This window comes from Mandrillus leucophaeus, unplaced genomic scaffold (assembly GCF_000951045.1).
Source record: "Mandrillus leucophaeus isolate KB7577 unplaced genomic scaffold, Mleu.le_1.0 Scaffold559, whole genome shotgun sequence".
Lineage (NCBI taxonomy): Eukaryota > Metazoa > Chordata > Mammalia > Primates > Cercopithecidae > Mandrillus > Mandrillus leucophaeus.
Window position 1 is genome coordinate 802,248 of NW_012106019.1, and position 20,529 is coordinate 822,776.

Here is a 20,529-nt window from a genome sequence, read left to right on the forward strand (position 1 = left end):
TTTTTTTTTTTTTTTTTCTTAGAGACTAGTTCTCTCTATGTTGCCATGCTGGTCTCAGACTCTTGGACTCAAGCAATCCTCCCGCCTCAGCCTCCCAAAGGACGGGGATTACAAGCCTGAGCCACTGGGCACTAAAATTTTTTTTCAACCTGTGCAGGCCAATATTGTGCAATTGCAGCTATCAGTTTGCAACTCCTTTCAGTGTAGGTAAAGGCGAAATCAATGAAGAATTTTAAGCAGGGGATAACACATGAGATTTGCATACAAAAAGACTGCTGCAGAAGTAGTTAAGAGAAACTGGAGATGGGATGAAATATTAGGAAATTATTTCAGCTGCTGAGAAGATTAAAGATGCTTTGAGGAAAGATTTCTAAATATGATGCTACCTAACTGGATTAGAGAGAGGGAAAGTGGATGAAGGTATTGTGGTATTGATCCGAGGGGTTATTCATTCAACTTTACTTTTTTGTTTTGTTTTTGTGTTTTTAACAGTCTTGCTCTGTCACCCAGGCTGGAGTGCAGTAGTATGGGCATGGCTCACTGTGGCCTTGACCTTTGGGCTCAAGCAATCCTCCTGCCTTAGCCTCCTGAGTAGCTGGGACCACAGGCACACCAGCACATGCAGCTAATTTTTTAATTTGTTTTAGAGCTGTCTCTTATACACATCTAGATGTGTATAAGAGACAGTCACTATGTTGCCCAGGCTGGTCTCAAACTCCTGGATTCAAGTGATCCTCTTGCCTAAGTCTCCCAAAATCCTGGGATTACAAGTATAAGCCACCATGCCCTGCCTCAAATTTACTTTTCAGATGGCTTTGTTCAGCCACTTTCTCCTGTCTTTATATATGGTCTTCTTTATTCAGTAAGCAACTGTCAGGGGTTCCATACTAGTAAACATGCACCGTCAAATAACTTACATTGCTAAGTATATTATATGGTCTTTCTACTGGTGCCTTAATTATGGAGCAATGAAATAAGAAGTCCTCTTTGAGAATGTATTTTTTTCTATTGATTTGAATACTAAGCATCTGCCTGCCTTGTCTTTTTCAAGAAGGTACAGTGCTTTGAATGTGGTAAGAATTTTTAAAAATTTGCTGTATGCATGAATGACCAGCACCCAACCTGGAGCTAAAAAAATTTAAAAAAAAAAAAAAATCTATCAAAACAGGAAGTTTCAGGGGTAGGTTTCCTGAGGTTGGAAATACAGAAGAATCGGACGTTGGTGTGTATCTTGCAAAATGACAGGCATGGCCTAGTCTGCACCCCATCTGAGTTAACAGAAACGTTAGTGGTCTTCGAATCATAATCCAATGTTTACTTGGATGTGGAGTAAGGGGTGAGGAATTGCATGCTATTAAGATCATAAAAGACCTCTTTCCTTGTACTCGAATGTTTCGAGTTTCGTCAATAATATAGCTAAAATAATGTTTCGGTAATAACATAGCTAAAAAACTGTAAACAACCCAGAGGTCCACAACTAGAAAATCGATAAACGATGGTACATCCATGCAATGGAATACTACTCAGCAATAAAAAAAAAAAAAAAAAAAAAAAAAAAAAAAAACAAAAAAACTACAGACACAAGTAACATGAATGAATTTCAAAAGCATTATGCTAAATGAAAGACGCCAGACACAAAAGGCGATATAGCCTATTATTCCATTTATATGGCATTCTGGAAAAGGCAACACTTGCAGGGATAGAAATCAAATCAGTGGGTGCCAGGGAATAGGAAGGGTGGAGGGGGCTGACTACAAAGGAGCAGGTAGGAACTTTCTGAGGTGATGAAAATGTTCTGTATTTCGATCGTGGTGATAGTAAAACGCATAATGTTTGTCAAACCTCATAAAAGAGTACACCTAAAAAGGGTGAATTTAATGTAAGTTACACCTCAAGAAATCTGATACCCTTCCCCCGCTTCCCTTTGCGAGTTCCCAACAAAGAGGGCGCAGAGGCTCAAAGCGCGCCTCACAGAGACCGCAGGCCTGGCGCCCAGTCTGACTCCGGGGACCGCAGTCACCCCGTGGCGCGGGAGGGAAGGGAAGGAAGCTCTGGGTGGGAAAGGAAGCCGAGGGCGCGTCCACACGGCCAGGCTGGAGGGAAAGCCCTCACCGAGGAGCTGCACAGAGATGCGGCGAAGGGAAGCTTCAGTCACTGCCGCGACACCCCAGCCTTGCGTCCCACATTTCTGGAGGCTCCTTACCGATGTTCCCTTCGATGGAGATTTTCTTGATGCGGGTCCCCTCAGAGCTGGCTGAGAGAGACGGGCAGCTTCTCTTGGGCGGGGTGGCCATTCCTTAGTCTTGTGGCGGCCCAGAGCGCGTCCAGCAGAGAGGGCTGGGAGGCGGCCACAGGTGCGCGCACTGGAGCTCGCGGCGCAGCCGAGGCAGATCCCGACCTGCCCGGTCCGCTAGTGAACTCAGCGGCCCGCCGGCGGGTGTCGGGGTTTGACTTTGGCGCGCGGAGGCAGCTAAGGACAGGGGCGGGCCTGTGGCGTGGCCCCGCCCTCCTCAACCCACCGATCTCAGGTTGCCCCTCTGCCCTAGCCCGCCTCCAGCGCGAGTCCCCGCGTGCGCGCTTCGCACGCCACGTCACGTGGAGGCCGGGGCGGGGCCACGCGTGTGGCGGAAGGCCTCTACCCTCTCAGCCAGGCGCCCGGGCGGGGCGCTGGAAGAGGTTCCGGAGTCGGGTGGGGAAGAAGGGTGGACGCCAGAAGCCTGAGGGCATTGGAGGACAGAGGGCGTCATCTGCAGTGGGCCGTGCCAGGCTTTGGAAAACCCGCCTCTCCAGTGGGCCTGCTGGAGATGAACAAACGCGTCTGGACAGAACTGGATAGACTTAAAGCTTTGAACTCATCAGGGCAGAAGGCACTGTGTGGTAGGAAAATCAAATGGATTTACCCTGGCTTCTCAGCCTAGAGGAAGACCATGAAGCGAAGTGCCGCCCTCGGGAATCGTACTGCCCACTTAGAGAGCCAGGCTCTCTTCCTCTATTAATTACTTTCATTAATTAAGTCTAGTGGCGGAGATACTGTCATTAGCCCATTTACCTACTAGTGGGAAAACAGGCACTGGGAGGTTGCTTGTTCCAAGTGTCAAAGTCAATAAGTGAAACTGGGATGGGAATTTAGGTAGTCAGATGCCACCCACGGGAAGCCTTTCCAGATCTCCCATACCGCTTTCCATTTGATTTGGATGCACGACCATGCTGTATAGAAGTTAGCACGTTGGGTAGGTAGGTAGGTTTCTGTTCGGCTGTTAGCCTGCCTAACACCTGGCACATAGGTAACAAAATGTACTGTATGTTGAATTTTTGAATGCCTACTTATGTGCCATGTACTCTGCTGGGACAAACGCAGTGTAGGATTTGTCCCAGCTCGATGAGTGCACTTTTAGTCAGGGTAAAGACCTAATGAGGCAAGAGACTAGGGAATTAGGGTAACCAAGGGTTAAGGCATAAGCAAAAGAACAGCAGGTGCAGCCAGTTCTAGGCAAGACTAGGCAGCATACAGGCCACACCTTCACTCCTGTGATTACAAGACAAAAGTTTCCGCCGGGCATGGTGGCTCACGCCTGTAATCCAGCACTTTGGGAGACCGAGGCGGGCGGATCACGAGGTCAGAAGATCGAGACCATCCTGGCTAACAGGGTGAAACCCCGTCTCTACCGAAAATACAAAAAATTAGCCGGGCGTGGTGGTGGACGCCTGTAGTCCCAGCTACTCTGGAGGCTGAGGCAGGAGAATGGCGTGAACCCGGGAGGCGGAGCTTGCAGACAAGTTTCCGCATCAGCCTGCTTTTCTCAGCCATCTCCATTTCAGCCTCTGATTGGTCGCAGGCCAATCTTTCATAGGGTGTAACCAATTGCCTAGGGGTCTATCAAATTCTTTTAGCCTAGTAAACCTTAAGAACACTGCAGTTGGGACTCTTGAAGGACTTCCTTCGCTTCAATAAATTTTGTGCTTTTGTTACTCCGTTCTTTTGTTGCTTTGTCTTTCGTTGCTTCCTTCTTTTGTTGCTTTGTTTCTACGTTTTATTCAATTCTTCAACACGCCAAGAACCCAGACAGTTCAGAGTCAAGACTTCCCATTCAGTAACACTAATAAACCGGATATTACCCAGTCTAGAAGTTTTCTGGTCCAAATTGTCTACAGAAACCAAAGGCCTTGCTATTCTTTTTTTACACTGCAACTACCATGAGACCTGAAAAGGATCTAAATGTGTAGCCAAAAGGGAAAAATGGTGACTCCATCCTCAGAAATAAAGAGCAGAAATTAAATCTAAATCCTTGACGATCACATTTTCCAGGATTAAACAGCAAGTATCATTCTCTGTAACTGCCCTATATTACTGTTATGCAATTATTTTGTATGTATTACTTTTACTTATCCCCATAGTGATTAATAGCAAGATCCTAGGAATCGAAAAGGCCTGAATAGTTGTCATCAGGTATAGCAAGGAAAAATTGGGAGAAAGGTGCTGGGGAAGCTACTAGGTATCACATTCCACCGCCAAGCTTGGGGGAAAACTCATGAAATGGTAAGGATACTGGCGGCTACCGAGAGAAGGAAGGCAAGTCTCTGAGACATTCAACAGGGAAGCAGAGCTGGTCCTGGATGCATGTCATAAAGAGGCTTGGGGTTCCAAGGAGTAGAAATCTCCAAGTGTAGTTTCCACAAAAAAGACCCACACAGGAAGTATCTTAAAATGATGAAGAGTTTAAGCACTGGAAAATGAAAGATGTCAAACACCAGTTCTACCAGTTTCTGGCTGTGAAAACTTGAATTCATCTAAGCTTAAGAGTATACTTTGAAAAATACAAATGTGGGAGGCCAACGCGGGTGAATCGCTTGAGCCCAGGAGTTTGAGACTAGCCTGGGCAACATGGCAAAACTCTGTCTCTACAAAAACTACAAAAATTAGCTGGGCGCCTGTAGTCCCAACTATTTGGGAGGCTGAGGTGGGAGAATTACCGAAGCCAGGGAGTCAAGGCTGCAGTAAGCCAAGATCATGCCACTGTACTCCAGTGAGACCCTGTCTCAAGTAACAACAAAGTAAATGGGGGAAGCAAAGAATCTAGCTTTTTTTGGCATTAAGTCCAGCATAATTTCCCATTTTCCTACATGACCTGGGGGTACACAAGGAGAGACAGGGAAAAGCACTTTTCAAAACACCTTCTTGATTTTTGGTCCACAATCTCTTATCTAAAACCCTAGCAGCCAGATGTTTCAGAATTTAAAACTTCTAGAAAAGATTTTTAGAAAAGAAATTCAAAACTTTGGAACTGGCTGGGTGCAGTGGCTCATGCCTGTAATCCCAGCACTCTGGGAGGCTGCGGCAGGTGGATTCCTTGAGCTCAGGAATTCGAGACCAACCAGGGAAACATGGTGAAACTCACAGAAAAAATACAAAAATTAGCTGGTTGTGGTGCCACGCACCTGTGGTCCCAGCTACACGGGAGGCTGAGGTGGGAGGATGGCTTGGGCCTGCAAAGTTTTAGCTTTAGTGAGCTATGATCGCACCACTGCATGCCAGCCTGAGTGACACAGCAGCAAGACCCCATCTCAAAAATAAAATTTGGAATCCAAACTTAATACAGTGCATATACTGTATATATTAAGTAAGCACCCCCACTCCCCCTGCAGAGGTGTTAAATCAAATGCACTAATATTTTGCAGTGAAACATAAAGAGTGTTAACATTAAGTGGGATAAAGACTATTAACATCTGGTCAGATTATGTTTGCACTGAATTCAAAAAAAAAAAAAACAACTTTTGGGGCCAAGCACAGTGGCTCATGCCTGTAATCCCAACACTGTGGGAGGCCAAGATAGACAGATTACCTGCGTCAGGAGTTCAAGACCAGCCTGGTCAACATGGCGAAACCCTGTCTCTACTAAAGATACAAAAACTAGCCGGGCATGGGAGCGTATGCCTGTAGTCCCAGCTACTCGGGAGGCTGAGGCTGGAGAATCGCTTGAACCCAGGAGGCGGAAGTTGCAGTAAGCCAAGATCACGCCACTGCACTCCAGCCTGGGTGAGAGAGTGAGACCCCGTCTCAAAAACAAACAACAATAACAACAAAAAAAACTTTGGTTTTCTGAGCTTTTCAGGTTTTGAAACTGCAGATAAGAGACAGGACACAGAGCACCCAGCCAGTCATGAGTGTGCTGCCACCTTAATCCTTTCTTGCCAGAAATTTTACTACTCCTTCAATTTGGGAATTCTTTTTCTCCTATGGGAATTCTAGTCTAACTAAAGAACGAGACAGGGTCCTGACTGACAACATACAGGTTTATTAGGAAAACTAAATCAAATCAGAAAATAACAAAAAGAAAAAATAAGAGACCCTGAACATTGATAGTAAGTAGTGGTTACACAGCCCATGAGTTTGTCTACACAAACGCAATTACTTCTGTAAAATGATTTTTATCAACTTAATAAGTTGGTTATAAATTTCCCCTTGTAATCTTCATTAGTGCCTAGAAAACGGGGTACAGAAGCAATCATAAATGCAAGAGTGGGAGTCAGGGTGCTTCCTGCAAATCTGAAATCTGAAAGCAAAATAACATACTAGAAGAGCATAGAAGTCATCAGATGTATATAGCTTAGCAAAGAAAACTGTTTTGCTACATGCTTGTAAAGTGGATTGAGGTCATCAAGAAAATGTGACACTGTATTCATCATGCTGTAATAGGAGCATGTACAATTCCTTAGTAAAACTTCTACTAAACATGGTTGTTTAAACCTTAGAGGAATTAGAATCTTTGTGTTGCAAAATGCTCATTGCAGATGTTATGGGGGATTAACAACTTATAATACATTTAGTACAATAGAGGTAAATGAACCTAATTATCAAAATGTAGATAATTTTACAATACATATTTCTTTACACACAATAAATGAATAACAGGGTATTATTTTTTATTTTTTGAGACGGAGTCTCACGCTGTTGCCCAGGTTGGAGTACAGTGGTGCAATCTCGGCTCACTGCAACTTCCGCCTCCCGGGTTCAAGATTCTCCTGCCTCAGCCTCCCAAGTAACTGGGACAACAGGCACACACCTGTGCCCGGCTAATTTTTTAATATATTTTTTAGTAGAGACGGGGTTTCCCTACATTGGCCAGGCTGGTCTCAAACTCCTGACCTCATGATCCACCCGCCTCGGCCTCCCAAAGTGCTGGGATTACAGGTGTGAGCCACCATGCCCGGCCCACAGGGCGTTTTTATAGCATGCAGACACAGTCCACAATAGCACTGGCTAGCATTTCAACTAGTCTTTCTCCCAAGTATCATTAGTGACTTTGAGCAACTGTGGCTACTATCATTAAATATTCTTAACCTAAAGATTCAAACCCAAATGCCTCTAACATAAATACTTCTGATACTCTGAGAAGACTTCTAAAACACACATTTTGGCCGGGCATGATGGCTCATGTCTGTAACTCCAGCACTTTGGAAGGCCTAAATAAGACCAGCCTAGCCAACATGGTGAAACCCTGTCTCTACTAAAAATACAAAAAAACAGCCAGACATGGTGGCATATGCCTGTAATCCCAGCAACTTGGGAGGCTCAGGCAGGAGAATCACTTGAACCCAGGAGGTGGAGGTTGCAGTGAGCTGAGATCATGCCACTGCACTCCAGCCTGGGCAACAGAGCAAGACGCCATCCCTAAAATAAAAAATAAAATAAAATACACATTTCCTTTTTGGAACTTTGTAAATGATTCACCAATATTGTTTATTAATATTCCTTAATGATCTATAATGAAGACAAAATATTAAATAATAGCTTGATGAAAAGGTCAACAAATGATTATTACTGTGCTAACTGTTCTCACTGTAATAATAGTATATATTACAGAAAACATACACCTGCACACGGCAGAATAAAGAAAAAAGTGAAAAAAGGAAAACAAAAACACTGGTTTCAAGTTCAGGCATAGTAGGGTTTTAAAACCCTAATCCATATCAGTGATTTGTACAATTTCTGAGCTTTAGTTTTCTAAGGTGTTAAGACACTGAGATACTAATTTCCCAGGTGGTTGTGAATATTACAGAAAGAATGCCTAATATTTTAAATGTTCAACATATTCCATATACCCTCAACATTTCCCTTGGAATGTGTTTGGTGTGGGAAAGCCTATAGCAAAAATAAACAGTAATGCAAAGTCAGGATTCATGGCCAAACATAACTATTTATTCATTTTTTTCTTAAAAACATTGAGTTTCTTCTTTTAAAAAAAACAAACACCTAGAATTTAAATATTTCCCATCCCATCACATACAAGTCTGTATACATTATTTACATCTTTTGAATAAAACATATTACAGATTTTCTGACATTCAGTATCCCTTTCTAAACAAAAATGAAGCGATTAAACTTTGATCAGTGACAATCACAATTTGCATAATCTGGCACAGTTTGTAATATAGCGCCTATGTTGAATTTCATAACTTAGACGATTTTTCCCCTTCTACTTCATTATAAGAGAAAAACTGTCTCCATGAGAGTAGTTCCCTGTCTTTATGCACTCTCCTCAATACTTGTACAGTGTAAATGCTGCCCTTATTCTTACATTACTTGGTACTGACAATATTCCTCTGCTTTTGTCTTCAGAAATGATTTCTATTTGAATTTTAAGTGTTCTCATATATACTGTTTTCTCTTTCAACCTAGATTTTATGATATTGTTCCTAGTGGTAATTCTAAGTAGTAACTTAAACTTATAGGAAAAGTTCAAATAAAACATCAAGTAAGTGTTTCCTACAAGATTAGTGCCCTCACCACCCTGGTTATGCATGTACAATAATAACAAATACAAGTTAGTGGCTGCAAAAAAAACTATTTTCTCTAAAAACAGTCATTTCTGCCAAACAATTTAAGGAGCAAAGCATCATTAAAATGAAAATGCACTAATCTTTTTTATAACCTGCACAATTATTTCAGAAAAATAAAAACTTGTGCAAAATGGTAAGAAACACCACCTATACAAATTTAATATTAAATCAGACGAGAACATGAATCTACAAATAAAAACAATATTAATAATATATGGAGAAATTAAATATTGAAATTTTGACTTTGTATCACTAATAATCTCAGCTTCAGTGAAATAATTTAAAGAAAGCTGTCAAACACTAATTTCCTAAACAAACTGAAACCTATGAATTGACAGTAAATACTTCAGAATCTCTAACAATAAAGACCTGCAAAATCAGCCTAATTATTTTCCAGTGTGTGTGTTACACTCACAGTGGAAAAACACACTGCTGGAAAAAGCCAGTGATTTTACTATCTACCTTTGAGAACTGTAGCCCAAAATTTTCAATTATTTAGTTCTATATGCAGAAAAAGTTGTATTACATTTGCAAAACTCATTTTTGTATTTTCTCTCTTTTGTCAAAATGTGAATCAGTTCAGCTACAAGTGACAGACATACAGAGCAGTTTTATACCTTCAAACTGAATTATTCTCTGTGATTAGCCTATTAGGAAAGCCTTAAAAATTCAAAATCATCTCTGGTCAGAATTTTTGTTACATCTTCAAATTAAACTTTTCCATTAAATCTTAAGATAGCTTTACTGCTAAACATTTATATCATACACAATTAAGCTGATAGCTGAACAACAGTGATTTCCATGGTAAATTTTAATATTACAACAAAACTCTGATATTTAAATTATTTAAGAGTAGTCCTTCAAGTGTTTCTAAGAATTGGTATATATTCTTTAATTTCAAAATAAGCTTAAAGTATAAATCTGTGTTTTTAAGAATTGGTAGATTCTTTAATATCCCAGATAAATTTCAAAATAAAGTAAGTTTTCTTATTGGTATGCAGTCAAATTTCCAAACTGTAAATATACTTTTGGTCCCACATCTTTTAAAAAGACATTAAAAATTATAAATGTATGAAAAGGTTACACAATTCTAAATATTTTGTGATATGTAGGCTTAAAACTCTGTACAATAATCACCAGTCTTTCATTAAAGTCAAATTGTTCATCTGAGTAAAAACATTTTTTTAAAAAATGGCAGTAAAGGTTGTTGTTTCCTTAAACTACTTCTATCTTAAATATTGGATCCATTTTCCCATAGTATCCATTCAATCAATACTATCCTACAGTAGTCAAAATTAAATTGAAAAGTTTTCACAAAAAGGAATAAAAATAGAAAACAAGTTCTAGAGAAAGGACTTGTATTTTTCCATTATTAATATATCTAAGGTAATTAAGGTAAGGTAATTAAGCTGAATTTTTTTAAAAAGTAAAACCTCCACATCCAAGTGATATTTTCCACTTCAAAATAGTGACATCAGGAAACTATTATTTTATTCAATGATGCTACCAATGCTTAAAACATTCTCTTGTGCAAATTCGGAAATTATGGCACTTTCCTTTGAACTTCCCTAATGGTTTCCCTCTCAGAAAAGAGCCAAGTTTAAATTACAGTTGAGCTGATGATTAAGATAGGTCATACTGGCTGGCTGTGGTGGCTCACACCTGTAATCCCAGCACTTTGGGAGGCTGGGGAGGGCGGATCACTTGAGGTCAGGAGTTTGAGACCAGCCTGGCCAATATGTTGAAACCCCATCTCTACTAAAAATACAAAAATTAGCCAGATGTGGTGCTGCCTGTAATCCCAGCTACCTGGGAGGCTGAGGCACGAAAACTGTTTGAACCCAGGAGGTGGAGGTTGCAGTGAGCTGAGATCATGCCATTGCACTCCAGCCTGGGCAACAGAGCAAGACTCCATGTCAAAAAAATAATAGGTCATATAAGCTGCCAAAAGTGTTTGGTGCAACTAAAATGATGAAATTGATTTTCCTGCATAATAAAAAACTGCTTTTCACGTCATGCTCTAGAAGAGTTCCAAAAACATTACACTTTTGCAGTATAGCTGGAATAAACAGTGTTCCCAAAAGAACCACTCTGAAGATCAACTCTCATTTAGATGTTAAGGCATGACTTATTCACCTTACAATGTAAGTTCTACAACTCAATATTTGTATCTCACATATTCTACCATTTCAGTGGTTATCAAAACCTCTCTCAGAGAGGGGTAAACAAAAGTATAAATGAAATGTTGTTTTGCTATTTTTCCTTAAGCAAGGAAAATGCTAATACATAAAATGGAGTCTGGTGGTTATATAATATATAAATATCCGCATCATCTCTATTTTCTGATAAGAGATTGTAGTGTTTTATCCACACTGATAAGCCAGGCAGTAACTCAGTCTGAGATATATTATACACAAAACATATCATCTCCTACCTAATACATTTTATGGTGACCATTTAGAATTTACAAATGACTAACAGAGGAAAGGTAGAGACTGCAATTAAAAATCTTCCAATTTAAGCTAAATTAACCTCCAAAACCTCTACCAGCAACTAATGTGCTTGTTATTTTAGTGCAGTCTAATGCCATGGTTTTTAAGGGAAAGGGAATAATCAAGTCAGCAAATGAAAGCCAGTAGCACCATCTACTGCTAATTAAAATATTTTCACTTTTTGTTATTAATTTCTCTCTAGCACCACTACTCCATCAATTAAAGTAATTCTAAAACATTGCTTCATATCAACATTTAACCAAAAAAAGCATTGTGTGTGACAATAATACTATGTTAACTTACTACTTTATATTTTATGGGATGCTTTTATCAAAGGATAAGAAAACCAACTGTTGCTTTATAGCTATGTATTAATATAGAGCACAAGGGGGAAAATAATTATCTTGGTTACTTACAAATTAATTGAAGAAATCCAAAATGAATCCAATAGACATTTATCAGCAAACTCTGCTGCAGAACAAAGTATTGATCCTTATATTTAAAAGGGCATCTTACTAACTTTCATGGGAACCAACCAAATCAACCTTTTATTACATCAGTTCTTTCACTTTCTGATTTTTTCCTTACTTGTACCCATGTAACACCATGTGCAATGCCAGGCCTCTCCCCTAGAGAACTGCTATGCTTTGTTAACATATATACACATATACACATATCCTTGCTTCCCAGTGACTGTGATTAAAGAAATACTCTAAGCAGGCACCTGAGATTCTGGCACAGTGAAAACAAACTATGTACATATAGTGGGAAAGTAGGTCTTACTACTAAAAATAAGTACAGTGTACTACTGTATAAGGCTTGAAAGGGCAAGATTAATTTTTCACTATTCTCTCTACACTTGGCTACTGCAACTCCTTTGTTATTAGATAGATATGAAGTCAAATACAATATGGAAGACTGAGTAATTCTGTGCTTCATTTTCCTATATAGACAAGACTCGAAATCACCTCACAAATTTTATTTCTGAATCAACCCATAATGATTCATACTATCTATCTGAAAATAAAAAGATTTAAGGATATTAACTAGCTCTGACTGCAGTTTATAAATAAGCTTTACCAATAAATGTCCAATATATTTAACTCTGCCAGACTTTCCTGTTACTTCTACTGTTGGTACTCGGTGAATAATTCCTAGAAATGAAGTGGAGAAAAAGGCAGTTTCTAGTCAACATAATTGTAATGGCATTAAATTGTATCACTGCTCTACTTGTTAATGGCAAAACAAATTGATTTAATTTAGTTTCTTTTCTACTGAGTGTTTTTAATCTATACTATTTAAGGGCAAGCATTTCTTCCTAGATGTGAAAAAGGTGTATATTTCAACTGAAGGAAGGGTATATATTTCTAACTGAAGACAGAAGAGCTATTGGAAATGACAAAACTAAAACTGGATTTCTAAAAAGGGTATTTCTCTAGAATAAAACTGAAAGAAAAAATTAATATTCTAAAAACTAAGTTTCTGAACTTGTTATTTATGGTAATAATTCACTAAAAAGTCATGATGAATAAAATTTAAAAGTTAATAACTACTGAATTAGCATTTTTCATTATCTGATATCACTGCAAAGAAAAACATTTCCTTTCACAGTGGAAAAACCAGAAGTCAGAATGCTTCAAACTGGGCCTACAATAACCAAAGAAGGTATGGTATCATCTTAAAATGACAGGCAAACATCGGCTCCATTCACTGAATGGAAATGCTAAGAAGTGATCAATTTCCCCCAACAGTCCTTAAATTCCATGTTTAATGTCTGTACCTAAAATTAATAATTTATTTTTAACTTCTCATGGAAGTTGATTCCTAAAAGGAAGTCTCTAAGACTTTGTTTATAAGTAATTGATTAAAATCTTCACGCCATTCTATTCAAAGGTTTTCAGACAAAACTTTCTAGAACTTGACTCCCCATCCCTAACTCCCCATACAAACATCTCCATGCCCCCAGCCAAATACACATTCCTATCCCCTCCTCTTCAAAGTAGAAGGGAATTCTGCAGACTTATGGCTCATTTGGCAATTGCTAGGAAACCTCACAGTTCAGCATCACCTCTGAAGATGGCAGTCCTATAGATAACCTGAATTTTTACATCTACAGTGCAGTCAACGTGTAGAAAGAAGCCAAAATGTAATACATTTCAACATCCTCAAGTTTCAGTATCACAGATATCAAGAGGTGGGAAAAGACCTGCTTGTAGAGCTTTAAGCATTGTTGAACATAATATATTACCATCAATATAAAATATAATTAAGAAATATTTTTTATGTTCTACATGCATACCTTTACAAATTCTGTTTCTTCAAAGCAGTGAAGGCTGGAGATCACCATATTAGGTAAACTATGGCTTTTATCATAGATATTTTACAACATGCACCAGTAAGTGCCCTGGGTAGTAATCCTAATATTGTTTCAAGCCCTGTTCAGTTCTATATCTATGCTTTGCACCTCAGAAGTGAGCCTGCCAAGGCACTTAAAAACATAAGTCGTTTGGGGACTTCAAAAATGGGCAATTTATACCACACAGAAACCAATCCATCGGCAGTTCAATCAATAAGCACTTTCTTGCAGCACACAATATTATTTAAAAACTCCTCAAGCAACCGAAACCAAGTCCACTAAGATAAATTTACCCTTAATCAAATGTATAGAGAATGGTTCTTGGCTTCCCCTAGCAATCGAATATGGTTTCATATAATCAGAATAAAGAAAAAGGAACCCAAACAAGCCCCCGCCCCCAAACCTAGGACAAAAACAATCCAGATAAAAACAAAATATAACAAAAACCCCAATACACTCCACACTGCTTCATTTGAGGAACAATGTGCACAGTTCTGCATCCTTTTATCTGTCCTTTGAGGTGAGTTTTTCAATCAGTTCTTGGAGTGGTGCAAGTTCTCTTCTATCAATAAGGTTGAATTCCTACGCATGATAAAGAAAGGCAGAATAAATAGCAAAAACATTATTTGCATCTTATTCCAAAGTAAATTACCATGAACATTTGTTGGAAATTAGCTTTTGAAGTAAATAAAAGTAGATTATTTTTTTCCTTGTTCACTAGGTCTGTGTCTTGGGTAAATCACTTAACCACTCCTGATGTTATGTTTTTCCATCTGTGACATTAGGATAAATCCCCCTACCTCATAAAATTATTGTGGGGGACTAAATGTGATACTGGATGTTAACTACTTCATGTAATGCCTGACATAAAGTAACAATAAATGGGAATTGCTGCTTCCTATTGAAAGGAATGATATGGACACCATTTAAGTACAGTCAACTAAGTAGAGACACACACACAAAAAACAGTAGCATCTCAGGCAAACTCAGCATTATATGAAAAGCCAAAATCTGGTTACAAACTAACGTATTTGCAAGCTATCATAAGATATGGTAAGAAAATAACATGAATATGGTTGGATCCACAAATGACAAATTAAAGTACTGAGAAGAACAAATGAGAAAACCTGAATTTAATTTGTGCTCCTTTAGAAATTCCACCCCTGTCATTCTGAAGTCCACTTCTGAATAGATTTCCCCTGAACTATAAACTATAAGGCTAGTAAATAGAGGCTTGTCTACATTTCTGATCTTCTGCTGCCATGGTAAGGCACTCTCAGCTTCCAATTTAATTTGTTTATTAGCATCTATCATGTGCCAAGCACTACAGTTAAATACTGGAGAGAAGCATTAGGGGATATTTAATAGCAGGACCACGCCTAAGATTTGTAGAGTCTGGGCCAAGTCATATATCATATGACTAAATTACTAAAATTTATATTAAGGTAGGATGTTGTTAAGAAAACATGTTCTATCCTCCTACCTTAACAAATATACTTTCACAACAACCAGGAGAACAGATTCAAACTTAGAATTCTCCAGACTCCTCAGGATTCTGCACTGGAAAGTAGTGACATGAGGAAAGCCAGCCCCGGGTGCCTGGCCCTTAGAAAACCTCCCTGCTTTTCCAACCCCATCCACCCTGCACCTCAGGAGGTCTCATATACGATTGTGGACACTTTGGGTAATGTCCACATTCCCTCTGAAACAGCTGCCATCAGCTACCCCTCAGGCCTAGAGGTATACACATCAAGAGACGGGACCTGCCCTCAAAAGAATGGAGCCCAGGAAAAGATGCATGGAGACCATGGAAATACATTTTGGACCATGTGGACAGATAATTCTGAGTTTCAGGTACCCAAGCAAGCAACAGAAGGGATTTAGGTAGGTATATTCTTAGCCCTATGGATTCCTCGCTCTGTGGGGAGGGGTGCAGGCTGTGGAAGGACCACAGCACTTATCTCAAAATTGTGGGGTCCAAGGCCAGTGCCCCCCTTACTTAATCAAACGGTGATACTGCATAACTAATGGACGTACCTTTAAGAAGTTCACAGTGTCGTGAGATACAAACAGGATCAGATGTGGTAAATGCTATGTATCGATCCCTTGCTACTTGCTAAGAGTTGGGAAACACAGCGTAAGATCACTGAGTCAAGTAAAATTAACCCTTCTGGAGGGAGAATATACTCTCTTAAACCACTATAACCTCAACTTTAGCAATCATGTTCTGCCTAAACCAAACACAGATGCAAACTTAAGGACAACATTTTCTTTGTTCCTTAGTTCTGGACATGGGATACCACAGTAAAGTAACCGTTAAGAGCAACAGTTTTGGCAAGTTACAATCTCCCAAAGTATGTTTATATAGGTAAAATGTATGCCTTCAGTGTAAGGAGTGTGTACAGGGGGAAGATGGATACATTATTTCTTAAAAGAACCGGGGAAGTGGCAACGACATTTATAAATATATGCCTATAGATATACAAAAACAACACGAATTCAAGATGTTGAATTGTTTATTCTCCTGACGACCATCTCCCCTTCTCAACCTCCAACAACAACAACAAAAAAACTGGTCAGCTCTTTTATTTCCACCTCTTTTTCATTTTTGCCTGTTATTTGTCTTATTATTACAGCAAGGTGAGAATAATGTCACTGCTTAGTCTACATTTGTAAGGCCAGTTCTTTGAAGACTAAAGAAAGAGGAAGTCAACTAGGAAGTCAGACCAAAGACTAATGACCCTCTGGCACAGAAACATTCTTTGTGACATATTTTTCCCTCAGACATGATGGATAGTCCTTAACTTAAAACTTATTTAGAATGTGGTTTTTTAAAAAAAGACAAAAAACGGATGTGATATTCAAAACCCATTCCTGGGCCACAGTCTGCTAATAAAGATCCAGGGCAGACTGGAGTAGGAGAAGTACTAAAATGTCCAGGAGAACCAGTTCATTCACAGATCTGCCAAACTAGTCAGATTCATTATCCAGCCCCTCCATATGGCCTGTTAACTGAAGCAAATCCAAGGCACAACTTTTCAAATCCATTTTAGACTTGCATACCATCAACTTGTAAATAAAAAAATTTAAAAACCAAAAGCCAGTCCTTATCATCATGGAAAAGTGTAGAAGAGGATGCAGACTAGAGAGATATGGCAAATTCCATCCTGACAGTGTGGATGCAGTATTCACCTTAGAATTATGAAGATAAATGCTTACCCTGAGAACCAAAGGCCTCCTCATCCAACTTACCTGGACAAAAAAAATAAAGTGCTTGAAAGATGTATTTAGATGTGCTTCCTCCTGAAGTTGGATCACAGGGTCAAAATGCTGATGATAAATGTGAGCATAAACCCTAAAGAGGCGTTTGAGTATAGTTTTTGCCACAGACATGAAATTCTTTGGGAATGGGACACCTAGAAAAGAGATAAACAACTCCCTCTAGTAACAAGAGATGACAACAAGACAATATGAGTTTGTCGGTAAAGAGCAAAATAAATCACCAAGACAAGGCTGAAAAGAAGTAGTATTTACGAATTTATACATATACCCATTATACCTTTTCAGAAGTTCTCAACATGTCATGAATGAAAATAAACTTCAAAGTTTTTATGATATAAGAATTAGTCATTACAGCCTGTTATGTCTCTAACATACTACCACCGCATTTCTAAAATGAAACAAACACACACCCAAGATGGTAGTGGAGCTGAAACACTCAGATCATCAGATTTCTTTTTTTTTCTTTTTCTTTTTTTGAGATGGAGTCTCGCTCTGTCGCCCAGGCTGGAGTACAGTGGCGCGATCTCCGCTCACTGCAAGCTCCGCCACCTCCCGGGTTCACGCCATTCTCCTGCCTCAGCCTCTAGAGTAGCTGGGACTACAGGCACCCACCATGCCCGGCTAATTTTTTTGTATTTTTAGTAGAGACAAGGTTTCACCATGTTAGCTAGGATGGTCTCGATCTCCTGACCTTGTGATCCGCCCGCCTTGGCCTCCCAAAGTGCTGGGATTACAGGCGTGAGACACCACGCTCGGCCAGATCATCAGATTTCTTAAGTCTCAATACAAATATGTGCTGAACAGAAATAATGCATTAACCATGTTCACTTTTGTTTAAAATGCTTGCAGTTTATATTGTACTTTTTTCTATGGGAATTATTTCATTACTACTCCAAGTCTACATTTGTCCTGAAATTAGCTGCATTCTCTATTCTACTGATTTGTAAATTACAGCACTTTTACAGCACTGAAATAACAAAAGTAGAAAAATACAAAATCCCTGTGGAGAAGAGGGAACTCTTATATACCGTTGATGGGAACACAGATTGGTATGGCCACTATGGAAAACAGCATGGAGGTTCCTAAAGAATTAAAAATAGAATACCATATGACCCAGCAATCCGTCTTCTAGGTATATACCCAAAGGAAATTAAATAACCCAGTCGTAAAGGTATCTCCACTCCTATGTTCACTACAGCATTGTCCACAATAGCCAAGATATGGAAACAACCCAGGTGTCCATCAACAGATGAAAGGATTTTTAAAACTGTGCTATATATATACAATGAAATATTATTCAGTTACAAAAAGAGGAGATCTTGCAATTTACCACAACATGGATAGACCTGGAAGGCATGACGCTAAGTGAAACAAGCCAGACACAAAGAAAAATCTTGTATAACCTCACGTATGTGGAATTTTTTTTAAGTCAAATATACAGAGATAAACAGTGGCTACCAGGGAAAGTGGTGGAGCTAAGTGAAAGGATAGAAAGTAGCAGTTATGTAAAATGAACAAGACTAAAGATCTAATGTATAACATGAGGACCACAGTTACCAGTAGTGTACTTAGTGCACTGAGGCTGTGCGGTGACTCACACCTGTAATCCCAACACTTGGGAGGACAAGGTGGGAGGATCACTTGAGCCAGGAGTTCAAGACCAGCCTGGGCAACATAGTAGCCCCTTGCCTCTATAAAAAATTAGAAATTAGCTGGGTATGGTGGTGTATACCTGTGGCCCCAATTACTTAGGAGGCTGAAGCAGTAGGATTGCTTAAGCCCAGGAGATTGAGGCTGCAGTAAGATGTGATTGTGCCACTGAACTACAGCTTTGGCAACTGAGTGAGATCTTGTCTCAAAAAAAAAATTTTAAAGAATAGTATATTGTATTCAGGATTTTTGCTAAATGAGTAGATTATAGCTGCTCTTACCACAGGGGAGAAAAAGGATAACTATGTAAGATGATGGATATCTTAATCTGTTTCATTATAATAACCATTTTATTATGTACAGTCTCATAACATCGTGTTGTATATCTTAAATATACATGATAAAATTTATTTTAAAAAATGTATAAAATCCCATATGCTTTGTTAGACTTGCTAAATGATGCAGACTGGCATAACAGCCAAAATTGGTACTACTGGGTTCAATGTCATCATATTGCCATCATATTGCTACTGCTCATTTAAAATTACTACAGTTCACAAAGACACATAAGACAAACCAAAGTGAAAGGACATCTATAAAATAATATGTACTCTTCAACAATATCGATGTCATGAAAAACCAAAAATGACTAAAGTGCACATTTCCAGATCAAAGGAGGCTAAAGAGACAACAAATAAATGAAAACAAATATAAAAGATTTCCTTTGCTACGAAGTACATTAAGAAAACCTGAAAAGTTCAAATAAGATCTATATAGTATAGCATCAATATAAATTTCCTAATTTTGATATCTGTACTGTGATTTTTTTAAGGAAATACATATTAAAGGTTTTAAAGGCATCATATATGCAACTTACTCTCAAACAGTTTAAGAAAAGGAATGAATGAATATATGTGTATGTGTGACAGAGGTTGGGAGAGGGAGAGGGAAGGAGGAAGATGTTAACAACGAAGAATCTGGATGTAGGGTTTGTATGATTCTTTTTACATTTCCTTGCATAAGTCTTGCAAATTTTCTAAAAGTTTGAAATTGGATCAAAATAAAAATTTTAAAACTATATTATGAGGGAGAAGAGAAAACGTGGGGACACTCATCCAACTCTTATGATACATATATACATATAAGTAATTCAGTCTTAAAAAATTGCTCTTTTATCTAAAAAGTTCCAAGTGGTTAATGCATTCAATAAATATGTTTTAAATACTCCATAATAACAACTATTTATATTGTTGTCTTCACCACATTTTTTTTTTCAAAAAATAAATCATAAAATGTCAAAAAGTTCTAACATTACAGGAGCAGATTCTTAGCTTTTTGAGATAATCAGTCGTAAGTTGTAAGAAGTTTGAGAAGGCAAAAACATGACTGTCTAAATGTTTATAATTAGACAGTCATGTTTTTAAATATATTTATCTTTTTCACACCAAATTTATCATGAACATTAAGGTAAACCCTCTATTTTATTTTATTTATTTTAATCTAATTTTTTTAGACAGAGTCTCTATCACCCAGACTGGAGTTCAGTGGCCCTTAAAAGTAAATACAAAAAAGCAAAAGTCACTCAGCTGATGATACGGCAACCCCTCAAATCTTGTTTTCTTCTCGCACAGCTTAATATTTGAATTTGTAAGATTCATATTGTGGGTCATAAATTCAAACTCCCTTTTGATCACAAATATATTACTAAATAGCACTGGATAGAAGCCATATGAACTTCCCTAAATAAGCAGGTAAGACTGTGGCAGATGTTATTAGCTATCTACTCAATATCCATTCTCTTTTTTCTATAACAGGGCCAGATGTTGTTACTATCCTAGATATACTGATCTCATCATTTAAAATTAGAGAGAGAGTTCCCAGCACTTTGGGAGGTCGAGGTGGGCATATCAC

General features: G+C 38.7%; 2 protein-coding genes across 4 annotated transcripts in view; both read right to left on the bottom strand.

Moving 5' to 3' along the window:
* DCK (deoxycytidine kinase) overlaps positions 1 to 2,691 on the bottom strand; it is a 33,733-nt gene extending 31,042 nt beyond the window's left edge. For both annotated transcript variants that reach the window (XM_011998146.1, XM_011998145.1), the window contains exon 1: positions 2,204 to 2,691. In XM_011998146.1, the coding sequence (XP_011853536.1) occupies positions 2,204 to 2,294 (91 nt within the window). In that variant the 5' untranslated portion in view covers positions 2,295 to 2,691. The remainder of the gene's footprint in view (positions 1 to 2,203) is intronic.
* An 11,314-nt stretch (positions 2,692 to 14,005) lies between these two features.
* MOB1B (MOB kinase activator 1B) overlaps positions 14,006 to 20,529 on the bottom strand; it is an 89,752-nt gene continuing 83,228 nt past the window's right edge. The window contains exons 6-7 of one of the 2 annotated variants that reach the window (XM_011998143.1): positions 16,939 to 17,102; positions 14,006 to 14,268 (exon numbers count right to left, since the gene is read on the bottom strand). In XM_011998143.1, the coding sequence (XP_011853533.1) occupies positions 14,191 to 14,268; positions 16,939 to 17,102 (242 nt within the window). In that variant the 3' untranslated portion in view covers positions 14,006 to 14,190. The remainder of the gene's footprint in view (positions 14,269 to 16,938; positions 17,103 to 20,529) is intronic. The other variant, XM_011998144.1, reaches the window with a different exon arrangement.